The sequence below is a fragment of the Sinocyclocheilus grahami genome, unplaced genomic scaffold (assembly GCF_001515645.1).
Source record: "Sinocyclocheilus grahami isolate Dianchi unplaced genomic scaffold, SAMN03320097.WGS_v1.1 scaffold457.1, whole genome shotgun sequence".
Lineage (NCBI taxonomy): Eukaryota > Metazoa > Chordata > Actinopteri > Cypriniformes > Cyprinidae > Sinocyclocheilus > Sinocyclocheilus grahami.
The window spans coordinates 437,987-456,966 of record NW_015505636.1 but is presented as its reverse complement, the minus strand read 5'-3'; the positions used below and the strand labels follow the sequence as shown (position 1 = coordinate 456,966).

At 36.2% G+C, this 18,980-nt stretch overlaps 2 protein-coding genes across 10 annotated transcripts in view; one reads left to right on the top strand and one right to left on the bottom strand.

The window, feature by feature from the left end:
* arhgap12b (Rho GTPase activating protein 12b) overlaps positions 1-8,683 on the bottom strand; it is a 56,405-nt gene extending 47,722 nt beyond the window's left edge. For 5 of the 8 annotated variants that reach the window (XM_016234729.1, XM_016234731.1, XM_016234733.1 and 2 more), the window contains exons 1-2: positions 8,402-8,683; positions 586-1,345 (exon numbers count right to left, since the gene is read on the bottom strand). In XM_016234729.1, the coding sequence (XP_016090215.1) occupies positions 586-1,272 (687 nt within the window). In that variant the 5' untranslated portion in view covers positions 1,273-1,345; positions 8,402-8,683. Of the gene's footprint in view, positions 1-585; positions 1,346-7,525; positions 7,762-8,401 lie in introns of those variants that run through there. The other 3 variants (XM_016234734.1, XM_016234736.1, XM_016234730.1) reach the window with 2 other exon arrangements.
* A 5,733-nt stretch (positions 8,684-14,416) lies between these two features.
* hexd (hexosaminidase d) lies at positions 14,417-18,557 on the top strand. 2 transcript variants are annotated; one of them, XM_016234707.1, is made up of 13 exons: positions 14,417-14,651; positions 14,731-14,794; positions 14,869-14,984; positions 15,072-15,159; positions 15,264-15,428; positions 15,586-15,769; positions 16,491-16,562; positions 16,652-16,850; positions 16,943-17,025; positions 17,137-17,209; positions 17,336-17,446; positions 17,535-17,624; positions 18,098-18,557. In XM_016234707.1, exons 1-13 carry the CDS (start codon positions 14,647-14,649, stop codon positions 18,285-18,287), a joined length of 1,440 nt encoding a protein of 479 aa, XP_016090193.1. In that variant the 5' UTR covers positions 14,417-14,646; the 3' UTR covers positions 18,288-18,557. The 2 variants fall into 2 exon arrangements, with proteins under 2 accessions (XP_016090193.1, XP_016090192.1); XM_016234706.1 differs by having other exon boundaries at positions 14,417-14,794.
* Positions 18,558-18,980: the final 423 nt, after the last annotated feature.

The following is an 18,980-nucleotide window of genomic DNA, read 5'->3' as shown; positions in this document are numbered from 1 at the left end:
ATATATCAATTGCACAATGCAAAAAGAAATTGTACACTAATGCCAGCAATTTTTTTAATTAAAAAAGAGTGTATTTTGTGATGTCAATGAAGTCTCTATTATTGTCTAAATCAAACCTTGCGAGGTGGCCACAATTTTCACCTCCACAGCAAAGAACAGACTACATCTCCTGCTGAACAAGTGTCATGCAGCGGAAAGAAAGGGATGCAAGAGGAGAGGAAAACACTGCTGAATCCAATTTAACCTGACAGAAAAGAAGACGTGCCACTGTAAATGTCAGAGGCAAAACCGAGGGAGGGATAAAGGGAAAGGTGTGAGGAAGAAATGTTAGATTAGTCTCGTAGTAATTGTTGGAACAACGCGTTACAGGAAAAGATAATGACAGTCACAGGATGAAAAGGAGAAGAGAGCATTTCTGGTAAAGATAAGTGCTGGAAATGCAGAGAATAAAAGCCAAAGATGACATTGAAAGAGATAGAGGTAGAACATGAGTAATTTTGGGAGGGAGGGAGAATGAGAGAGAACAAATAAGCTTGAGAACGTGAGAGAGAAACAAGGAAGAGGGTGAACATCACTCATTCTTACCTGCATGTGTTCGGTAGAGCTGCTGCTGAGCTCATCTCCAGATTCAGAGTCATTTCTCATTTTCTCCAACCCATCTTCTGGTGACATGCTTCCGTTCGTGTCCACCGACAACCCACCTGGGAGCTTCCCCAGGCAACCTTGCTCTCGTGGAGGGGATTCCGCTCGTCCTTGTGGAAGTGTGGGGTTTCCATGATGATAGATATGATGGTTGTTGTTATTAAGCAGAGTGAGCTCGGCAACAACGCTCTTCATCCCCGTGTTCTGATTGGTGTCCCGCAACAATAAAGGCGGGGTCTGTTGACCTGGCAATGGGGACGGCGTCGTCGAGGGAGGTGGCCTGCCGAAGCTGGACCGTTCAGTAGGAGCGCGTTGGTTGAGATTTTCGTTCGACGACCAGCACTGGGCGATTTCAAGAACGTTAGGGGGCTTTGCGCGAGGTTTGGGCGGTGGCATAAGGGCACGCCTGACCTCTCGGACGTACTGAGCAGGGACATAAAAAGCCTTGGTGCCCTCCTCCCGACGAACTTGCCACCAGTCCTCGTTGGTTTTGCGAACCAACATGTAGCATTCGCCCTGCCGTATGGAGATAAGTCTATCTTTCACCTTGTAGTCATAATCATACTCCACCTCGATATACACCTGCCCTGGGGTGATGGACAAATCACAGTGGCCATCCCGTTCCGTCATGGCTCAATCTGTCCGTGAGTTATTCAGAAGACAGACTGTAAGTGGATCCACATCTTTTGTTGTGTCCGCATGACTGCAAAAAGACAGAATAAGACTGTTAGCACGTACTTTAAAAAGAGATGATACTAGGAGTAGTTTACTTCCAGAATAAACATTTCCTGATAATTTACTCACCCCCATGTCATCCAAGATGTTTATGTCTTTCTTTCTTCAGTCGAAAAGAAATTAAGATTTTTGAGGAAAACAGTTTGGGATTTTCCTTCATATAGTGGACTTCAATGGTGGCTAACGCTTCAATGCAGCTTCAAAGTGCTTTACACGATCCCAGCTGAGGAAAAAGGGTCTTATCTAGCAAATCGTTCATTTTCTAAAAACATAAAAATAAAAAAAGTATATACTTTTTAACCACAAATGCTCATCTTGCACTAGCTTGACCTCACGCATTACGTAATCATGCACACGTTTAATGTAGGTGGAAGTACCGACCCAGTGTTTACAAAGCGAACATGTAAAGAACGTCAAACGCCCTTTACAAAAAGGTAAAACAACGATGTTGGACGATTTTGAAGTTGGAGGAGAAAATGAGATGGAGTTTTTTGCCCTACCCTACCTTTCTGAACCAAAGTACATAGATGAAGAACTAACCACGTGTGACCTTTCCAATGTGATTACATAATGCATGAAATCACACATGCGTATCACAGAGCTAATACAAGATGAGCATTTGTCATTAAAAAGTATATACAATTTTATTTTTATTTTTTAGAAAATGACCGATCGTTTCGCTAGATAAGACCTTTATTCCTCGGATGGGATCGTGCAGATCCCTTTGAAGCCGCAATTTGGACCTTCAACCCATTGACCCCCATTGAAGTCAACTATATGGAGAAAAATCCTGGATCGTTTTTCTCAAAAAATGTAATATCTTTGCGAGTGAAGAGAAAAAAGACACAAACATCTTGAATGACATTGGGGTGATTAAATTATCATGACATTTTCATTCTAGAAGTGATCTACTCCTTTACTCAATACCAACCATGACAGATTGGATCTGATAGAAATTAAAACAATCACACATACACATTTAAAAAAACAACATTTTTTCAACATTGAGGGCAGCTGCATGGTAACCTAATCATGCATGAGGACACCATGGCAACCAATATATCAGTAATCCAATGATCAAATTACAATGACAGGTCTCAAGGAACACAACCATGCTCACACACATGCACAGATCATTGAATGAACGGAGTGATATTTTCCAGAGTATGGCCTGCAGATCGCTTTCTACTGTTAACATGCATCTGTTTGGCCCCAGATCCCTCTCTCACATGTACACAATCCCCCTCAAGCATTCTTAGGTTAAATATACACTGTCATGTTCACATATGGTGCTTAAAGATGATGGATTGTGACTGGCTGGATTCACTCTTCCTTTTATTTCACCTTTGTTCTTTCAGCCCTTCTGTGCACAAAAAAAGGCCCACTTTGTCCACCCTATGCATACTATGAACAAAAATGGCAAGCACTTTCAGATCTGGCCAGTTGTGATCTGATTGGCTGGATTTTCACATTACTTCTGATAGGTGGGGTGCACACTGCACAGGTCTTTGAAACATACCATTTGAAAGTTTAGTCTACTAAATACACTACTGTTCAAATGTTTGGGGTGTATGTGTAAGATTTTTTTTATTTAAACGCATTAAATTGATCAAATGTGACAATTAAGTATTTTACTGAAAAATAAATAAATTTCAAATGAACGCCCTTCTTTTGCTCACCACAAAGAATCCTTTAAAAAATGCATCAAGGTGTCCATGAATATTAAGCAGCACAACTGTTTTCAACAGTGATAATAAGAAGAAATGTTTATTGAGCACCAAATCATATTAGAATAATTCCTGAAGGATCAAGTGAAAAAGACTGGAGTAATGGCTGCTTTGCCATCACAAGAATAAATTACATTTTACAATAAATTAAAATAGAAAACAGTTATTTTAAATCGTAATATTATTTCACAATATTACTGTTATTTAGCATTTTAGATCAAATAAATGTAGCTTAGGTAAGCATAAGAGACTTCTTGCAAAAGCAAAAAAATTCTGACCAACCCCAACTGTAGTATATTTCAAAATATTTATTTTAACTTTATATCGTGTATAATATTGATAATATTGTGTTTTACTTTTTAATTTATTTAGTACTAAATTTTAAATACTGACCAAACATGACTTTTTGCCAAAATGGCAATAGTGAAGTTTGGTTACGGGAGGCTAACATTGTAAACACACCCCAGAAAAGCCGCACACACTCTTAGTTAAGCCATGGCACCCTCCCTACTTATACCTAGTTAATCCACATGGTCTGTCCTTAAACGGTTCGTCTTCGAAGCTGAAGGGTTTACTGAACATTTCGAAATAGCAACTAATATTATACAACCTGCTCAGTGAGTGGGAAGCCATGCGGTGCCGTCAAATTTTAGATGTGGATTTGATGTGACATAAGGCACCTCTCAAAATAGCCATGGTGGAGAGAGACAGATAGAGGTTACTAAGACTGAATGAAACTGAATACTGTAACCAGACACAGACTACACTGATCCCTCCACTGAGAAACCCTTGCACTGTTGAGTCAAGCATAGAGCCACATTCAAACAATTCACTAGCAACACAGTTTCTTTGAAATATTGTTTTGCTCATCATTTCTAAAATATTAGCTACTATCTTCCTGCTCATATGCAGCAGGACACAGCTGGCGTTCATCAAAAAGCTTGAGCTTCATAAACCTTTTGAATCTCAACCAAACTTTGAATTTATGAACTTGGGTCTCATCTTTGAAGAGGTCAGCTTTTCTCCCTCTCTCTCTCTTTCTATTTGTTGCAAACTCTTTATAAAGCTATCAAACTTATGATGTACATCAACACTGAGCCCTGATGCACTAAAACACCATTAGGGTCCTGAACCTCATGAGAAAGATGCATGAAACTATTGCTTAAAACAAATACGTTTCCCTCCATTCAAGCTTGTCAGCAACCACACATCTCTTAAGACAGTTGACCCAGCATTGATTTAACCAGTATGTGGCTGAAGGCAATCTACTCTCCCTCTGTCTTCACATTCTGCACTAAAGACTCGTGCCAGCATTGGCAGCAACTTCAAACTCTCCCATCTTTTCATTTCATACATACTTCATCAAGCCCTACCACAGGCACTCCAATATACGGAGTAGAAACTACAAGACCTAGTAGAGAATCTGATTAAAATAAACACCAAATACCAAACAAAAAGAACAAAAGACTGCTGACTGGAAAAGTGGAGCCGGTAAACACGCTGCCGATTACTTTTAGGAGCCATTTACAGTTTTTGCATTCCACTGCACTGATATTCCAGTGTTTTTCTACGTAAACATGCACTAGACAGACATGTTTGATTGTTGCACTCGCACCTTGCACATTTTGCAGCACCTTGACAAGTCTCTCTAAAACCACAGTGCTCAAGTTAAAAGAACTTTTACAAAACGCGTCTCTAGACTTTCTATTCTACCGCGCTGCATCACATGTTTTAAGTGCAAAAACCTCCTGTGTGAATGGCCACTTAGTGTAAAATGATACCGTAAGAGACAAAGTAAACTCAGAACATCCAGTACCGAACTACTAAACTTATTCTGTATGAGAGAGAGAGGTTATGTAAAACAGCTATTAATAAACCACAATACAAACAACAAACTACTGGTTTTCTTAAATACGTCTCTACTGATACAGTTCAAACATTTGGGCTTGTTAAGGTGTTTTAATGTTTTAGATAGAAGTCTTTGAGAAATCTTATTACAATTTATAATAACCATGTTCTGTTTTAATACATTTTAAAATGCAATTTATTCCTGTAATGACAAAGCTGAATTTTAAGGAACATTACTCCAGTCTTCGGTGTCACATGATCCATCAGAAATCATTCTAATATGCTGATTTGGCATTCAAGAAACATTTCTTATTATTATAAATACTAAAAAAGTGCTGCTTGATATTTTTGTGGAAATAGTAACCCACCACCCAAATACCAAAGTTTACAATAAGCCTGTCTGTCTGCCTACTAAAATACCCCCATCCTCTCTAGACACCACAAACCATACCCTAAGATAAACATAGTCTACCTTCTCCCTCTAACATCCACATTTACACACATGATCCACTGGAGTAATTTATGTTTGAAAGCTTGGGATGCACTGTTATCACATAAAGGAAGTCGGAGGAATAAAGGCCTTCAATGATTTCTGATGAGTAAGGGAAACAATGACATTTGAAAAAGAAATAATATTATTTACACACCACAGAGTGGAGGATCACAGGAGAAAACTCTGTTTTCCACTGACATTAAAACAACTTGAGGCAACTCTTATCAACTCTTTTTAAAGAGTAAAGCAGATCTTCATTAAAGTGAGCAAACAGACTAATTTAATCGAAAAAGCACCACACAAAAATTTAAAATCTACCACATGGCTCCCATTTGGGGACTTGACTGCGAACCAAAGCGGAGCTTCTATAAACAAGTAGCAGATGGAAGGTCTCCTCTGGGTGTGAGTGCAGTGTCACTGTGGCCAACGTGCAAAAGAAATTACTACAATAACTTTTCTGCAAGATAAGTGAGACTGTCACTCCAACAGAAATCCCATATCATTTTACTGGGGAACTTGTCATTTCTATTCAGTTTGACCGAATCTCATAGTGAATCAAAATATACTGGGAGACAGTGTCTATGTTCCTGGGCTTCAAAGCAACTTACAGTGAAACCCAGAGCATCAAAGAGATTTACTATCAAGACCACCACATTAGCACTCATTACAAATGCAAATATTCATGCTGAAGCAGTGCAAAGACATATTAAATGCAGCATTGTAGCTATTTATCAGTACTATAAAGTTATAAAGTTAAAGTTAAGTAAATACCAGTACTATAGAAAGCAGAGAAAACATTTGACGCCAGTTCTCTTTTAATTGAACCATATTACTAATTTTAGGTTTCGATACTAAAGCTGGAAGAAAAAGGAATCAAATATTAGACTGGAATAGACTAGAATCAAATACCATAAACCTAGAGATTAATTTTACTTGCAAAATAGAGAAGAAAAATGAAGATAAGTCACAAACACATAGGCCTATATCTTGAACCTGATAGAATACAGGTCTCTGTTCATTTTAATCTCACTTTCCCTAAACGAAGCTTGGAGTGTGACATTTACACTCTGGACATGATCAAATTAAGCATTGTTACACAGTGGTCTTGAATATTACATAACATTTAGCAGCACTACCAACATGACCAACTTTCAAATCAGCAAGTTGTAAATTTACTAGAGAAAAGCAAACATCATGACAAGAGGTTCATGATAGCATTTTTCCCCCCACAAAACACAACTACCTGTCTAAATTTGGAATCTGGGAAAATAACCCTGAGATTTTCAACGGTGTTTATATATGGACATCTGGTCTAGACAGAAAACATTTTGAATCCCACAATCTGCACTTGAAGGATCTTGAGATTGGCCAAGACTACACTCACAAACATGGTCGTCTTCTTTTGCAAAATGTGCAAAATCACAAGTGTTCTGGATCAGTTTGCCCAGTTTTCAGGTGATTTAGCAACAACAGCAAAATAAATTCTTGAGAAGTTTTGCAAACCATTTCATGCTATTTAAAGGTGGGGTATGTATTTTTTCAAAAACGCTTTAGAAAACTCAAACAGTCAGCCGAGTACCAAAACAAACTTGTAGCCAATCAGCAGTAAGGGGAGTGTCTACTCATGATGTGGAGGAGAGAGTACTCAGTGCATGGGACAGACATTAGCCGTCCCGTGCATCCAGTGGGGACATAATTACTGATTATAATGACTTATACTGTCTTTTTACGCGTCACAGTAAGTTTTGTTCTTTGACATTTTAATGCCTGTTTGAAATTAATTTGGCACTTTACTATAGTTTAAAAACAAACAAACAAATCTGACAGGCCTCACACAACAACAACACATGAATTCTGAACCGCTGTTTAAAGAGTGTCTTGTACGTGCCTTGTAATGGCTTGATGCTCAGAAATGGTTCTTTGTCATTCATCTTGATGGCTTAAAACAGACTGGCTCCCTTTCTGATTAAAATGTTTTCTCCTGTCGACAAACAAACACCAAGGGTAGACAAAGCCAGCCAGCATAAAACGGGTTTGTCTAATCTACTGAGCCACTTGGCAGCCGTGAACACAAAGTGACCTTGCAGGCGTTATCGACGTTACTTCTGAAGAGATTTTCAGCCGTCAGGTCCTCACAGGTCAAACAGTAGCCTATTTGTCTTTGTTCCAGCGGGTCATTCAGGACTGATGCAGATGAGCCGACACTATATTCCCCCAGCGACCCAGTCCAGAAGCAGAGAGCCCCGTTTCCCCTGGTAACCCGCCTTTGTTTGGGTAGCGGCTGCACTGGTCACTCAACACGGACGTCGGTGCAGTCCCTCCCCGGACGAAGGCGACAGCGAGGCCGGGAGAAGAAAAGGGGGAAGGGTCGGTTCGGCCCATAAACTTTCAAACAAAATACATTAGTACAAACCAGTTCTGCCCAAGAAATGTTTACAGTGCTTAATTACAGCTCGCTGAAACAAACTAATGATGTGTCATCACAATAATGCGTACAAATTGTTTCCAAAGGGAAAAATAAACAATAGCCTATGCCAAATGCAGATACAATGCTCTACCCATGATAACTTTGATGAACCGTTTGCGCCGTTTTGAGTGATGACAGCTTATTACTCACAAGTCAACGTTTAATCAAAACAAAGCACAAATTATAAACACAGGTCTAAGTCTCGATCATCTAAATCACATCATAACTAGATAAAACAAGCGATGGTCTCAACGCGAGGGAACTGCGTGTTGAATGGCTGTAATTTAAAAACCCGATGGGAGCATTTTGCCGCAGCACGATAGCAGGTTCCTCGACCACAGATCCCCAAAGCGGCTTTCGTGGTTGGCCACAAGGTAGCAAACCGCTGCGCAACAATCAGTTCCAACGGTCCTAACAATGCAACTCTTTATATCTGCAACAATGCGCCTTTGAAGCATAGGAATGAACGCAGAAACTGCTCATACTGACCTGGCGTTCAGGGGGATCTGGGAGCGGCCATGCCCGTTAGTTGGAGAGTCTCTGAAATAAACTTTTCCCTTGCAGTCCTCGGCACTTGCGTGAAAAGATACTGCGCGGCAGCAGCACAAAACACACGATCTGACCGCGTCGCGCTTCCAATCGCAGTCTGTCTCTGTGGGTGAGTGAGTGCGCACACCCGCCTGTCCTGTGAAGCTCTTTTGGACGGCTGATGCTCCTGTTACTGCATCAGGCCCCCTCGTGGTGCTGCGAGGCTCTTGATCCTCCTTCTATTCAGAGGAAAGTACGCACATGCGTTTGTATGGGATTACCTTTGTGCCAATTAAAATGAATGTAACTTTTCAAGAAACTTATGAAAAAATGTCTTTGAAACTGAAAAAAAATCTTTGACTTCGTTTTTAATACACTGCATGTTTTGCAATGGTTTGCTCCTCTTTCATTCGCTGATCTGTATTTACAAATGCGCTTCCAGAGTTTTCATTTCATTCCGGCACAAATCTCTCGTGGGGGCGGGGCTAGCAGCGGTGTGTTCTAATTGGCTACTGAGTTTTTGATTGACAGCTTCTTGACCTGGACGTGAAGGCGTCAATGTTGCCTTGTCAGTGTGGATGTGAGCGTCTGTTAGCGGCTGATATAAAGTTAGGAGTTTTGTTTTTGAATTCAGTCTGTATTTATCTGTTGCTACTACTCTGTCAACATAAGCTTTTAGGAGCGCGAGGAATCAAACGCGAGAGAAAAAGAAGGTCATATTGAGGTTTAATTATTAAAGTACTGTATATAATACTGGAAATATTGTATAATGTCCAATGTTTTTGTAGGATATTTGTTTATTGCTCCTGATTCTTTTGCATTGTAGGGTCTAATTAGGTTGTGCGGTTACATTTGAAATACTATCATATATGTGTGATATATTCAGATGTCAAGAAAGTCTCTCTCCAACCAGGCAATCAAGCTCATTTTATTACATATTCCACACAAAGAATGTTCTTGGAGCCAATTGTTTTTATCATGCTGATCATTTTTAGTTATCATTATCATCTAACATTTAAAATTGGAAATACATTTTAACAATCATCAACTCTTTCAAGTCTTTCAACTCTTTCAAATATGAATTAGTTCAAATAAATGTACATTCTTTATTGTCACTATAGCATATGCACAAGTATCAAAGTGAAAGTCTTGGATGCAATCATGTTGTGACAGGAAAGACCAGAATCCATGAAACATGGAGTTATGTAATGGAGTGCAATATCAGTCTTTACAGGATTATTCCACCCCAAAAAATAAAAATTCTCTAATTTACTCGCCTTCATGCCATTCCAGATGTATATGACTTTCTTTCTTGACATAAACACAAAGATTTTTAAGAAAAAAATTCATCTCTGAGAATCCACAAGTGAATTGTAACCCATGCACGTATGACAATTGATCTGAAGTGATTGTTAATAGTCAAAAGTTTAAATTATTAGTGTTTTTCTTATCTGTTGTTTCACTTCAAAAGATACTGATTCAACCATTAAGGTCAGATGGATTACTGTCACGGTAGCTGTGTGTGGTTTTTAAAGCATCTTTAGGACTCACAGAGATGGATTATTTGTCTAAAAATCTTAATTTGTGTTTACCTGTCCAGTAGAAAGAAAGTAATATGCATTTGGAACAGCATGAGGGTGTGTAAAAGCATTGGTTTGAGTGAACTATCCCCTTAACAATCATATGCTGTTGGTATGCTGATCCAAGATCAGCATAGACTAATACGAATAAAGTGCAACCTCTTGTGCACTGTGTTTGTTTTAATCTAGAGCTCCAAAGAAATTAAAATATTTGCATAATATCAGGTGTCTGAAGATCAAGATCCCAGTCATTCAAAGGTGATGTGTCTGAACAAAGTAAGAATCTTCTCTGATGGGGGCAATGGATCTCTGGTACTACCATTACATCCTCTGGGTCAGCATTAGAAGTTTATGGAAAAGTTGCTCCACTCCCTGGAAATTAAGAAAGGACATGTATTATAGTCTAACAATACAAACTGCTTTGAACTCCCATTAAACATGTCAAACTTAAAATGTTTAAAAATAAATAAATACACCATATAATTATTAGTATTAACTTGGTACTAAATACCTCAAAATTATGCACCATTTATCATCTGTAATACCCTTGTGTAACCATTAGATGGCTGTATATCCCTATATATCCAGGACTGTGTATACCCTAGTTACTGGAAACAATTTTCAGTCATAATTATTTGCATGTATTAGGATTTGCATTATTATTACAATCAAATCTGGACACAGAAAAAGCATGGTAAAAAGGCTTTACATTGCTAAAGTTGACAGTGCAGTGATTGACAGCGCGCTTGTAAAATGGCATCGGTCATTGTCAGATACAGTACATTTAGTACTGTACATTATGTGCTGGGGGAAAATATGAACTAATTCAAGCAAATATGATCCAATTGAAGTCTGTAACTGTGTGTAGATAACCAGGTCCTGTAATGATTGGGTTAAATCAAGAAAACTTACCACAAGTATCCTGATAACAAAGATGATTGATGATAAGGATGATGAAATCATTCTCAAATTCCTTGTGTGTAAACATACTTGGTAATAAAGCTCTTCTGATTCTGATTCTGATTCTGTGCTATTCCTAAGAAATCATCTCAACAATGTAGTGTAGCAGCAGATAAATATTGATAAAATAATAATAAAAAAATATTTATATATCTTTATATTGTTAAAATGAAATTGGAAGCCGCTAACAGATGCTCACATCCACACTGGGAAAGCAACACTGTCACTGACGCCTTCACGTCCAGGTCAAGAAGCTGTCAATCAAAAACTCAGTAGCCAATGAGAACAAACTGCTGCTAGCCCCGCCCCCACGAGAGATTTGTCTCAGAATGGCGAACGCAAACTTCAGAAGCATAAATGAAAACTCTGGAAGCGCATTTGTAAGTACAGATCTGCTTGTTTTGATGTGTAATTATAATATAGATAAAATTCCAGCTAAGTTATCTGCCTTCCACACACAAGTGCTCCTAAATATATAAGCATAATTTTTCACCGCATTGCTATTTTATCTGGAATAATAGAAACATTCTTTACAAACATAAATCTCTTATTTTTATGAACTGGTTTGACAACGATATTAAATTGGTTAGTCAGTTATTTAATAAAGAAGGAACACTCCTTTCTTATGATGAATTCCTTTCTTATTGTAAAACGCCAGTTACTCAAAAAGAATTTGCAATTGTTATTGATTCAATCCCTTCAGGTACTCGCATGCTATTTAAGGGTATTGATATATACCATTCTCCCGATTCAGTGTCTTTAGATGTTAGTAAATCTTATATTGGTCAAATTTGTTTTTCATTAAATCCCAAAAATAATAATAGAGCTATCCGCACTCTTTTCCAAAGAGAAATTGTTACTGTACCTTATGTTTTGTCTCATTGGGTCTCTTTTTTGAACGGAAAATTGATTTGCTGGAGAAAAGTGTGGTTGTTACCACAGAAATATCATCTTAGAAATAAGATTAAAGAAGTTTCTTATAAGCTTATTCATAGATTTTATCCAGCAAATCATTATTTACAAAAATTTAAAAAAGGAATAAATGTAAATTGTATTTTTTGTAATGAGTATGAGGAAACTACCTTGCACTTATTTTGGTACTGTACATACTCGGTTACACTATGGTGTAAGGTCCAAAAATTTATTAGCGAAAATATTCAGAGTTTAAGACCTTCTTCACTCCTATGGGAAATGTACTCTTTGGTTTTACTGACTAGTAAAGTTTGTGAACTTTACAATATATTTATTTGATTTTATATATACATACAAGTGTATGTATATCTTGTATTTTTGTTTTGAAGTTTTATACTTTCCTCCCCCTGGCAATTGTTTTTTGTTTGTTGTAATTTGTCCCTCTATCTTTTTCTTTTCTTATTTTAATGTTGTTTTATTGTGTGTTATTGTTCCTTGAATACATTTTTTTTTTAAAGTACAGATCAGCTAATGAAAGAAGAGAAAACAGTTGCAAAACATGCAATGTATTAAAAAACGAAGTCAAAGATTTTGCCTGCATTTAAATTTTTTATTCAGTTTCAATTTATATTTTTATATGTTTCTTGAAAAATTACATTCATTTTAATTGGCACAAAGGTAATCCCATACGTTTGCGTGGTTCTGCACAGCACTGGGTCACACACTTTTTGCATAAACGTCAATTAGTGCTGAATTTGATTTATTCTATTGCATTTTATATTGCATTCATTGTTTTATGTATTTTATTTACATTGCAATCCATTTAATATTTAGATTTTATTATGCTATCCATATTAATAAATTTTCTTTGTTTCTTTCTTTTCTATCATTTTTCTATCTATTTGTGTGCATAGAATGTTATAGCCTATATATATATATATATATATATATATATATATTTATTTATTTAGTCATTTAGCAGACGCTTTTATCCAAAGCGACTTACAAATGAGGAAAACAGAAGCAATCAATTGTAGTATTAAAACAACTAAAAACAGATCCAAAACTTTATAAATACTACCTATACACATTTTAAAAATAAAGAGATTAAATAAAAATGACAAATGCATACAACAAAACTCCAGAACTTAACATTTAAATGAAAAACAAAAAATAAAGCCAAAAACAATTCAAAATACCAAAGAACAAAAGGTATAAGAGCACAACAATGACTCCAACATAACACCAAGCCAAACACCAAAAAAACAACTACATATGTGTATGTACAACCACACACACACACACACACACACACACTGTACATGTACATACACATCCATAAATGCAACATATATATTATTTCATTTCCATCCAGCCTGCCGAAGCACTAAAACAACTCAAATCAAATAAAACTAAAAACCCAATAAAATACATATACAGACATAATAAATTCAGACATAATGTAAGTAAAATCAAAATAAATAAATACAAATAATACAAATCAAATGACAGTAGTCCATCAGTAATCCCAAAAAACAACACTGCCAAACCTACATGCCAAAAAACAACAACCCACTTACACATAACAAGAAATGGTCACAAAAACTGAAACAGAAGCAAAACAAGCAATGCAAAACAAACATGCCAAATGAATAAATGAAATGTGCCCAGATCACAGACAATTTAACAATTTCCTTTTCCTTTTATTATTTATTAAGGAGTTCATTAGTCATCTAAAGACAGTATAGGAAAATACAATTAGAAAAACAACTATTATTATTATTATTATTATTATTATTATTATTTAGGCTATTTCTACTCTATTCCTGACATTCCACAAGCAATTATGACGACACACATTGTGGCATTTAAACAGTTTATAAGTATTATTGAATGTCTGTGAAATGTAACCTCAAAGTTGTTCACAGTTCATGAATCACCCCTTCCATGATGAGAAGAACTTACATATTTGAACCACTATCCTGTTACCAATAAAAATGTAGAATGTCAATATTACCAGTATTGTATTATTAAAACATTGTCCACTAGAGAGTGACATTTGCTACGTTTACTCCGTTCAAATTCTGTTGCAAGAGATTCCAGAATCTTAAATAAATATGCTCTTACAATGTAAATAACGATACTATAAAAGTAAATTTCTTAGTTACTTTAACATTTAATTTTCGAATAAAAATATAGACTAATAAAATTCTAATCATTATTCATTTAAACTTTTTTATAAGCTGATTTTTATATATATATTTTATTACTGATTTTGTTAAATACTACCTTTACATTTAATTTTGATTAGCGAGATTAAAGATATCAAGATAAAAAAAAATTAGGCTTTTATTCTAAAATAACATGCCTGAGGAGAACCACGGTTCACAACTTCCGGTCCTGAGCGGACATACAGGTGCTTGTAGTCCTACATCTGCATTGCTGTTAGTTTAAAAATGCACAAAAAACTACAATGCCCGTCGTGCTTCTCAGAAGAACAGAAGAAGCCATGTTGTTGGGCGTGTGCGTGACAGTGCAAAGGAGCAAAGGATTGTAAACAGAGGTTCTTACACATGCTTAGCTTCGTTGAGTTGAAAGTACATATTTGAAAAGGAACAGAACAAGGCTGATTAAGAAATACATGAAAGGAGAACGTCTTCCAGTTACAGTATCAGCACTTATTAAATGATCAAATACAAAATATTAAAGAATAACATATTATACAGTCTCAATTGTTGATTCCGTGATTTAAATATGAGGTAAGAGTTAAAATATCTTTAAGACGCTGCTAGATTTTTTTTATTGAACAGTACCTGATATGAACCAGTCATTGCGCAGTTGCAAAAAGTTTGTGCATTTGGATCTGAAAGGGGCACCTCCTAGAATTGGCTACCTAATTGAGGTACAACTTATTTTACTCTTTTATGACTGTTTAAATAAAATTTTAAGGAATTAACCACTATTTTGTTTCTACAGCTGATCCAGTTATTTGCTGATCTTGGTGCCAATGGCTTGCTCATCGAATATGAGGATATGTTTCCCTATGAAGGAGAGCTGAAAGTTCTTCAATCTACAACTCAGCCTCCATACAGGCAAGTATATATTTTCAAAATATATATATATATATATATTTTTTTTTTTTTTTATGTGACTGATAAAAATACCTATTATCCAAACAGGCGTGATGAGATTGTGTCTATCCAGGATGCTGCCTACAGTAGAGGGCTGGAGATCATTCCCCTGGTTCAGACATTTGGACATTTGGAAGTAATGAAGAACCTGTTTTTGTCATTTACCGAGAGGAAGAATTATTTATCCATTTGAATTATGCATATTCAAACTCTTTACTATTTAAAAATGTTCTCAATCAGTTTGTCCTGAAGCATGAGGTGTTCAGAGATCTGCGGGAGGTGGACTACTGTCTGGGCACCCTGAACCCACACCGTGATGCAGGAGTTAGGCTGGTGCAAGAGATGCTACAACAAGTCATGAAGCTCCACCCTAAAAGTACCAGCTTGCACATCGGAGCCGATGAGGTACAGCCCATCCCTCCATCAATAAAATGCCACATGTGTGGCTACAATATAATAATTCCTACAAGTGAACTGTTGCCTGTTCAAAGATGTTTGACATTTAAGCTTAGGGTGCTAGTTTTATATTGGTCTGTTGATCCAATAATCTTTTTTTTAATAGGTGTACATGCTCGGTCATGGAGATGAGTCCAAACATTGGTTAGATGTTCCAGGTCGGAGCGTTCACCAGCTGTTCCTCAGTCATGTCATTAAGGTGGCAAAGGCCGTTCAGGAGAGTGCGCCCAACCTTAATTTGATCATGTGGGATGATATGCTCAGGTCCATGACCCCTGAGACCATTAAAGGCGAGCAGTTAACATATTTATCACCCATTTTGGAAAATTATCATGATTTTGTTGCGTATAAGAGGAATGGATGCATTTAATAAATAGTTCCATATGTATAAATGCATGCTTAAAGGGGTAGTCCAAAAATAATAATTCTGTGATTATTTACTCATCCTCATGTCATTCCAAAACAGTGAACAGTGAAAAAAAAAAAACACGTTCAAATGTTTTTCATCTATAATCTTAAAAATGAATAATCTTCTTTTAAATTGTATATTAAAATAAGCTTTTTTTTATACAGTACATATTGTAGGTGAGTTTGGAACTTAAAATTTAAATGTAAAATTTAAGGGGTTGTTCACCCAGGATGCACTTTATAAATGGTCGGTCTTTGACTCATGCGACACCAGACACTTCCCTTCAGTTGCTTTTTGCATGCTTATGATACTTTCACCTTCTTCCCCTTGATACATTAAAGGTCAACACCTCTTATCTTCACTGGGCAAAAATATCTTAAATGTTCCACATCCTCCACATTGACTCAACGTGAAATGAAATAAATCAAATGGAAATAAATAAATGTAATCTTATGTGAGAAATTACCAAATCGAACTAAAGTCTATGCCAAAATAATTATACTGCATTTTCTAATTCATGGCTATCACTTTTATACTGTATATACACTTTTCTTTGCATTATACTAATAACAATTTCTATCCAATTTATGGTCTAATTTTAGAGAGTGGTCTTGTTGGATTAGTGCAACCAATGTTGTGGGATTACAGCCCTACTCTAGATGTGGAGAACACTGGTAAATTGGATCAAAACACACTTTACTGTTAAATGTTGTGAGCTATTTGATCATGAAAATGCTTGATTATTTTACATGTTCTTTTCCAGTCATGCTAATGGAACGATATAAGTCTGTGGGTATGTCACAGCAGTGGGCCGCCAGCTCTTTTAAAGGCTCGACCACTGTGCACACCTGTGTGACCAGCACTCAGAGACATCTGGACAACCATTTACAATGGCTCAAAGTAGCATCCAGCCTGTCAGCTGGCATTAAGATACAGGGAATTGCTCTAACTGGATGGCAAAGGTTAGATTAGATGGCATCTTGACTATCACTAGAATCACAATTGTCTTACTGGCCAAGACAACTACATGTATGTTTCTTTGTTTCCTCTTAAGATATGACCACTTGTCTATTTTGTGTGAGCTGATGCCTGTGGCTTTGCCCTCTCTGGGGTCCTGTTTGCAAACTCTTCTGCATGGTCAGTCAGTTTCATTTTCACTCATTTAGATTTATTTTTGGTGGTAAATTTGATGGCAGTATATAAATATTAAGAATGCTTAACTCACTATAGCTGTTCGCTATTATTCAGGTGGCTTTACTGAAGAGGCTCAAAAGAAGGTGGTTGAGAAACTTGGTACTGTGGATGTAGAAGACACAGAGAGGTACCGTATATTTATATTCGTGCCCTAAAAGATAAAAAAGTATGTGTTAATGTAACACTAAGAAACCTCAAGGGTTACTTTAAAATAGACTCATTTACAGAATATTCTTTGGCCTGTGTGTCCCAGATTGTCTTCCAGGACGTCTTCCTCCTTTGCTGGGGCAAAACTAGCTGAACTCATAGTGAAGCTGACGTCTTTGCTGGAGTCTGCAGAACTGAGACATTTTCAGAACAATATGTGAGTTTAGGGCCTCTTAAGTTTTAAGATGGTTGTGAAGTTAAGGCTAACTTTTCACCAAACATTTGTATTCATTCTTGCATAACAGGTTTGTGAGGGGCTGGTTCACACCCTACCACAGGCAAAAAAAGACAATTAACCCACTTATTGCACAACAGATTAAAACACAGGCAAAAATGTAAGTTTCTTAATATGTATACTTATATTTACACTACTTTTCAAAAGTTTGTGGTTGCTCAGATTGTTTAATGTTTTTAAAAGAAGTCTCTTGTGCTCACCAAGGCTGTGGTTATTTGATCAAATATACAGTAAAAACAGTAATATTGTGAAATATTATTACTTTGATATAACAATTTTAAATAAATGTTTGACTATTTTACTATATTTAAACATGTAATTTATATCTGTGATGCAAATCTGAATTTTCCGCACTCATTACTTCAGTCTTTAGTGTCTCTTGATCCTACAGAAATCATTCTAGTATGCTGATTTGGTACCCGAGAAATATTTCTGCTTCTTACCGATGTTGAAAACAGTTGTGCTGCTTTATATTTTTGTGGAAACTGTGATACACAATGTGTCTTATTCATGTGAATTTTTAACAAGGTCTTTATGATATATCCATATCTTTCCTCTCAATTCCTCCAACAGTATTCTTGATGCTGTGGAGAGCCAGGTGCAAGAGGTGAGAGGAGAGATGTGTCTGCTGTACTCAGACTCTACAGTTCAGGAATGGGTGGACCAACACATCACTCCAGTGCTGGAGCCTCTGCACAACCTACTGAGAGACATTGAAACTGTTTTAAATGAAATGGGACTTTGTACCGAATCCATATCTTAAAGTTAGTCAACAAGTTTCTTTTGAAAACTTTCTTCGGTTCCATTCAAGCTAGACTGTACTTGCAGTACAATGTAAAACTGAATGAAACAACTGAGAAAGCTTGTGTTTGTGAATCACTGTTGTATTATTTTAGTTTTAAAAATTATATTTTTGTTTGTATTATAAAGGTAATGAAATAACATTATTGTAATATTTATTTTAAAACGATTACCAACCAATATGTACATAAATGAAATCTCTCATTCTGACTTTGTGCTTAATAAACGTTTTTGAATTGAAAGGTTTTTTTTCTTTGTTGAATCAATCCATCCACAAATTCTAAAGTGTTTTTAGCATTATTGATACATTATTATAGTCTTTATTAATATTTAAAAATAGTTTTTATTTTTGTATTTTAAGTTTCCAATTTATTTATTTATTGTTAGCTTTCATGTGCTTTTTTTATTATTTATGTTTCTTAATTGTATTTATTTCGGTTAGTTACCAGTGCAGCATTTTTCATTCATTCATTTGCAATTGCTGAAGTGTAAGTCTAATATTTATAGTTGACTTAATTTCAGCTTTATTGCAGTTGCCGGCAGTTATGTTGATTGTTTTAGTTTAAAATAATAATACCCACATTATCCTTGACATAAAACAAATCCCCCAAATATTATTGTCCAGACTTTTATTTTGTCACATATGGATTTACTT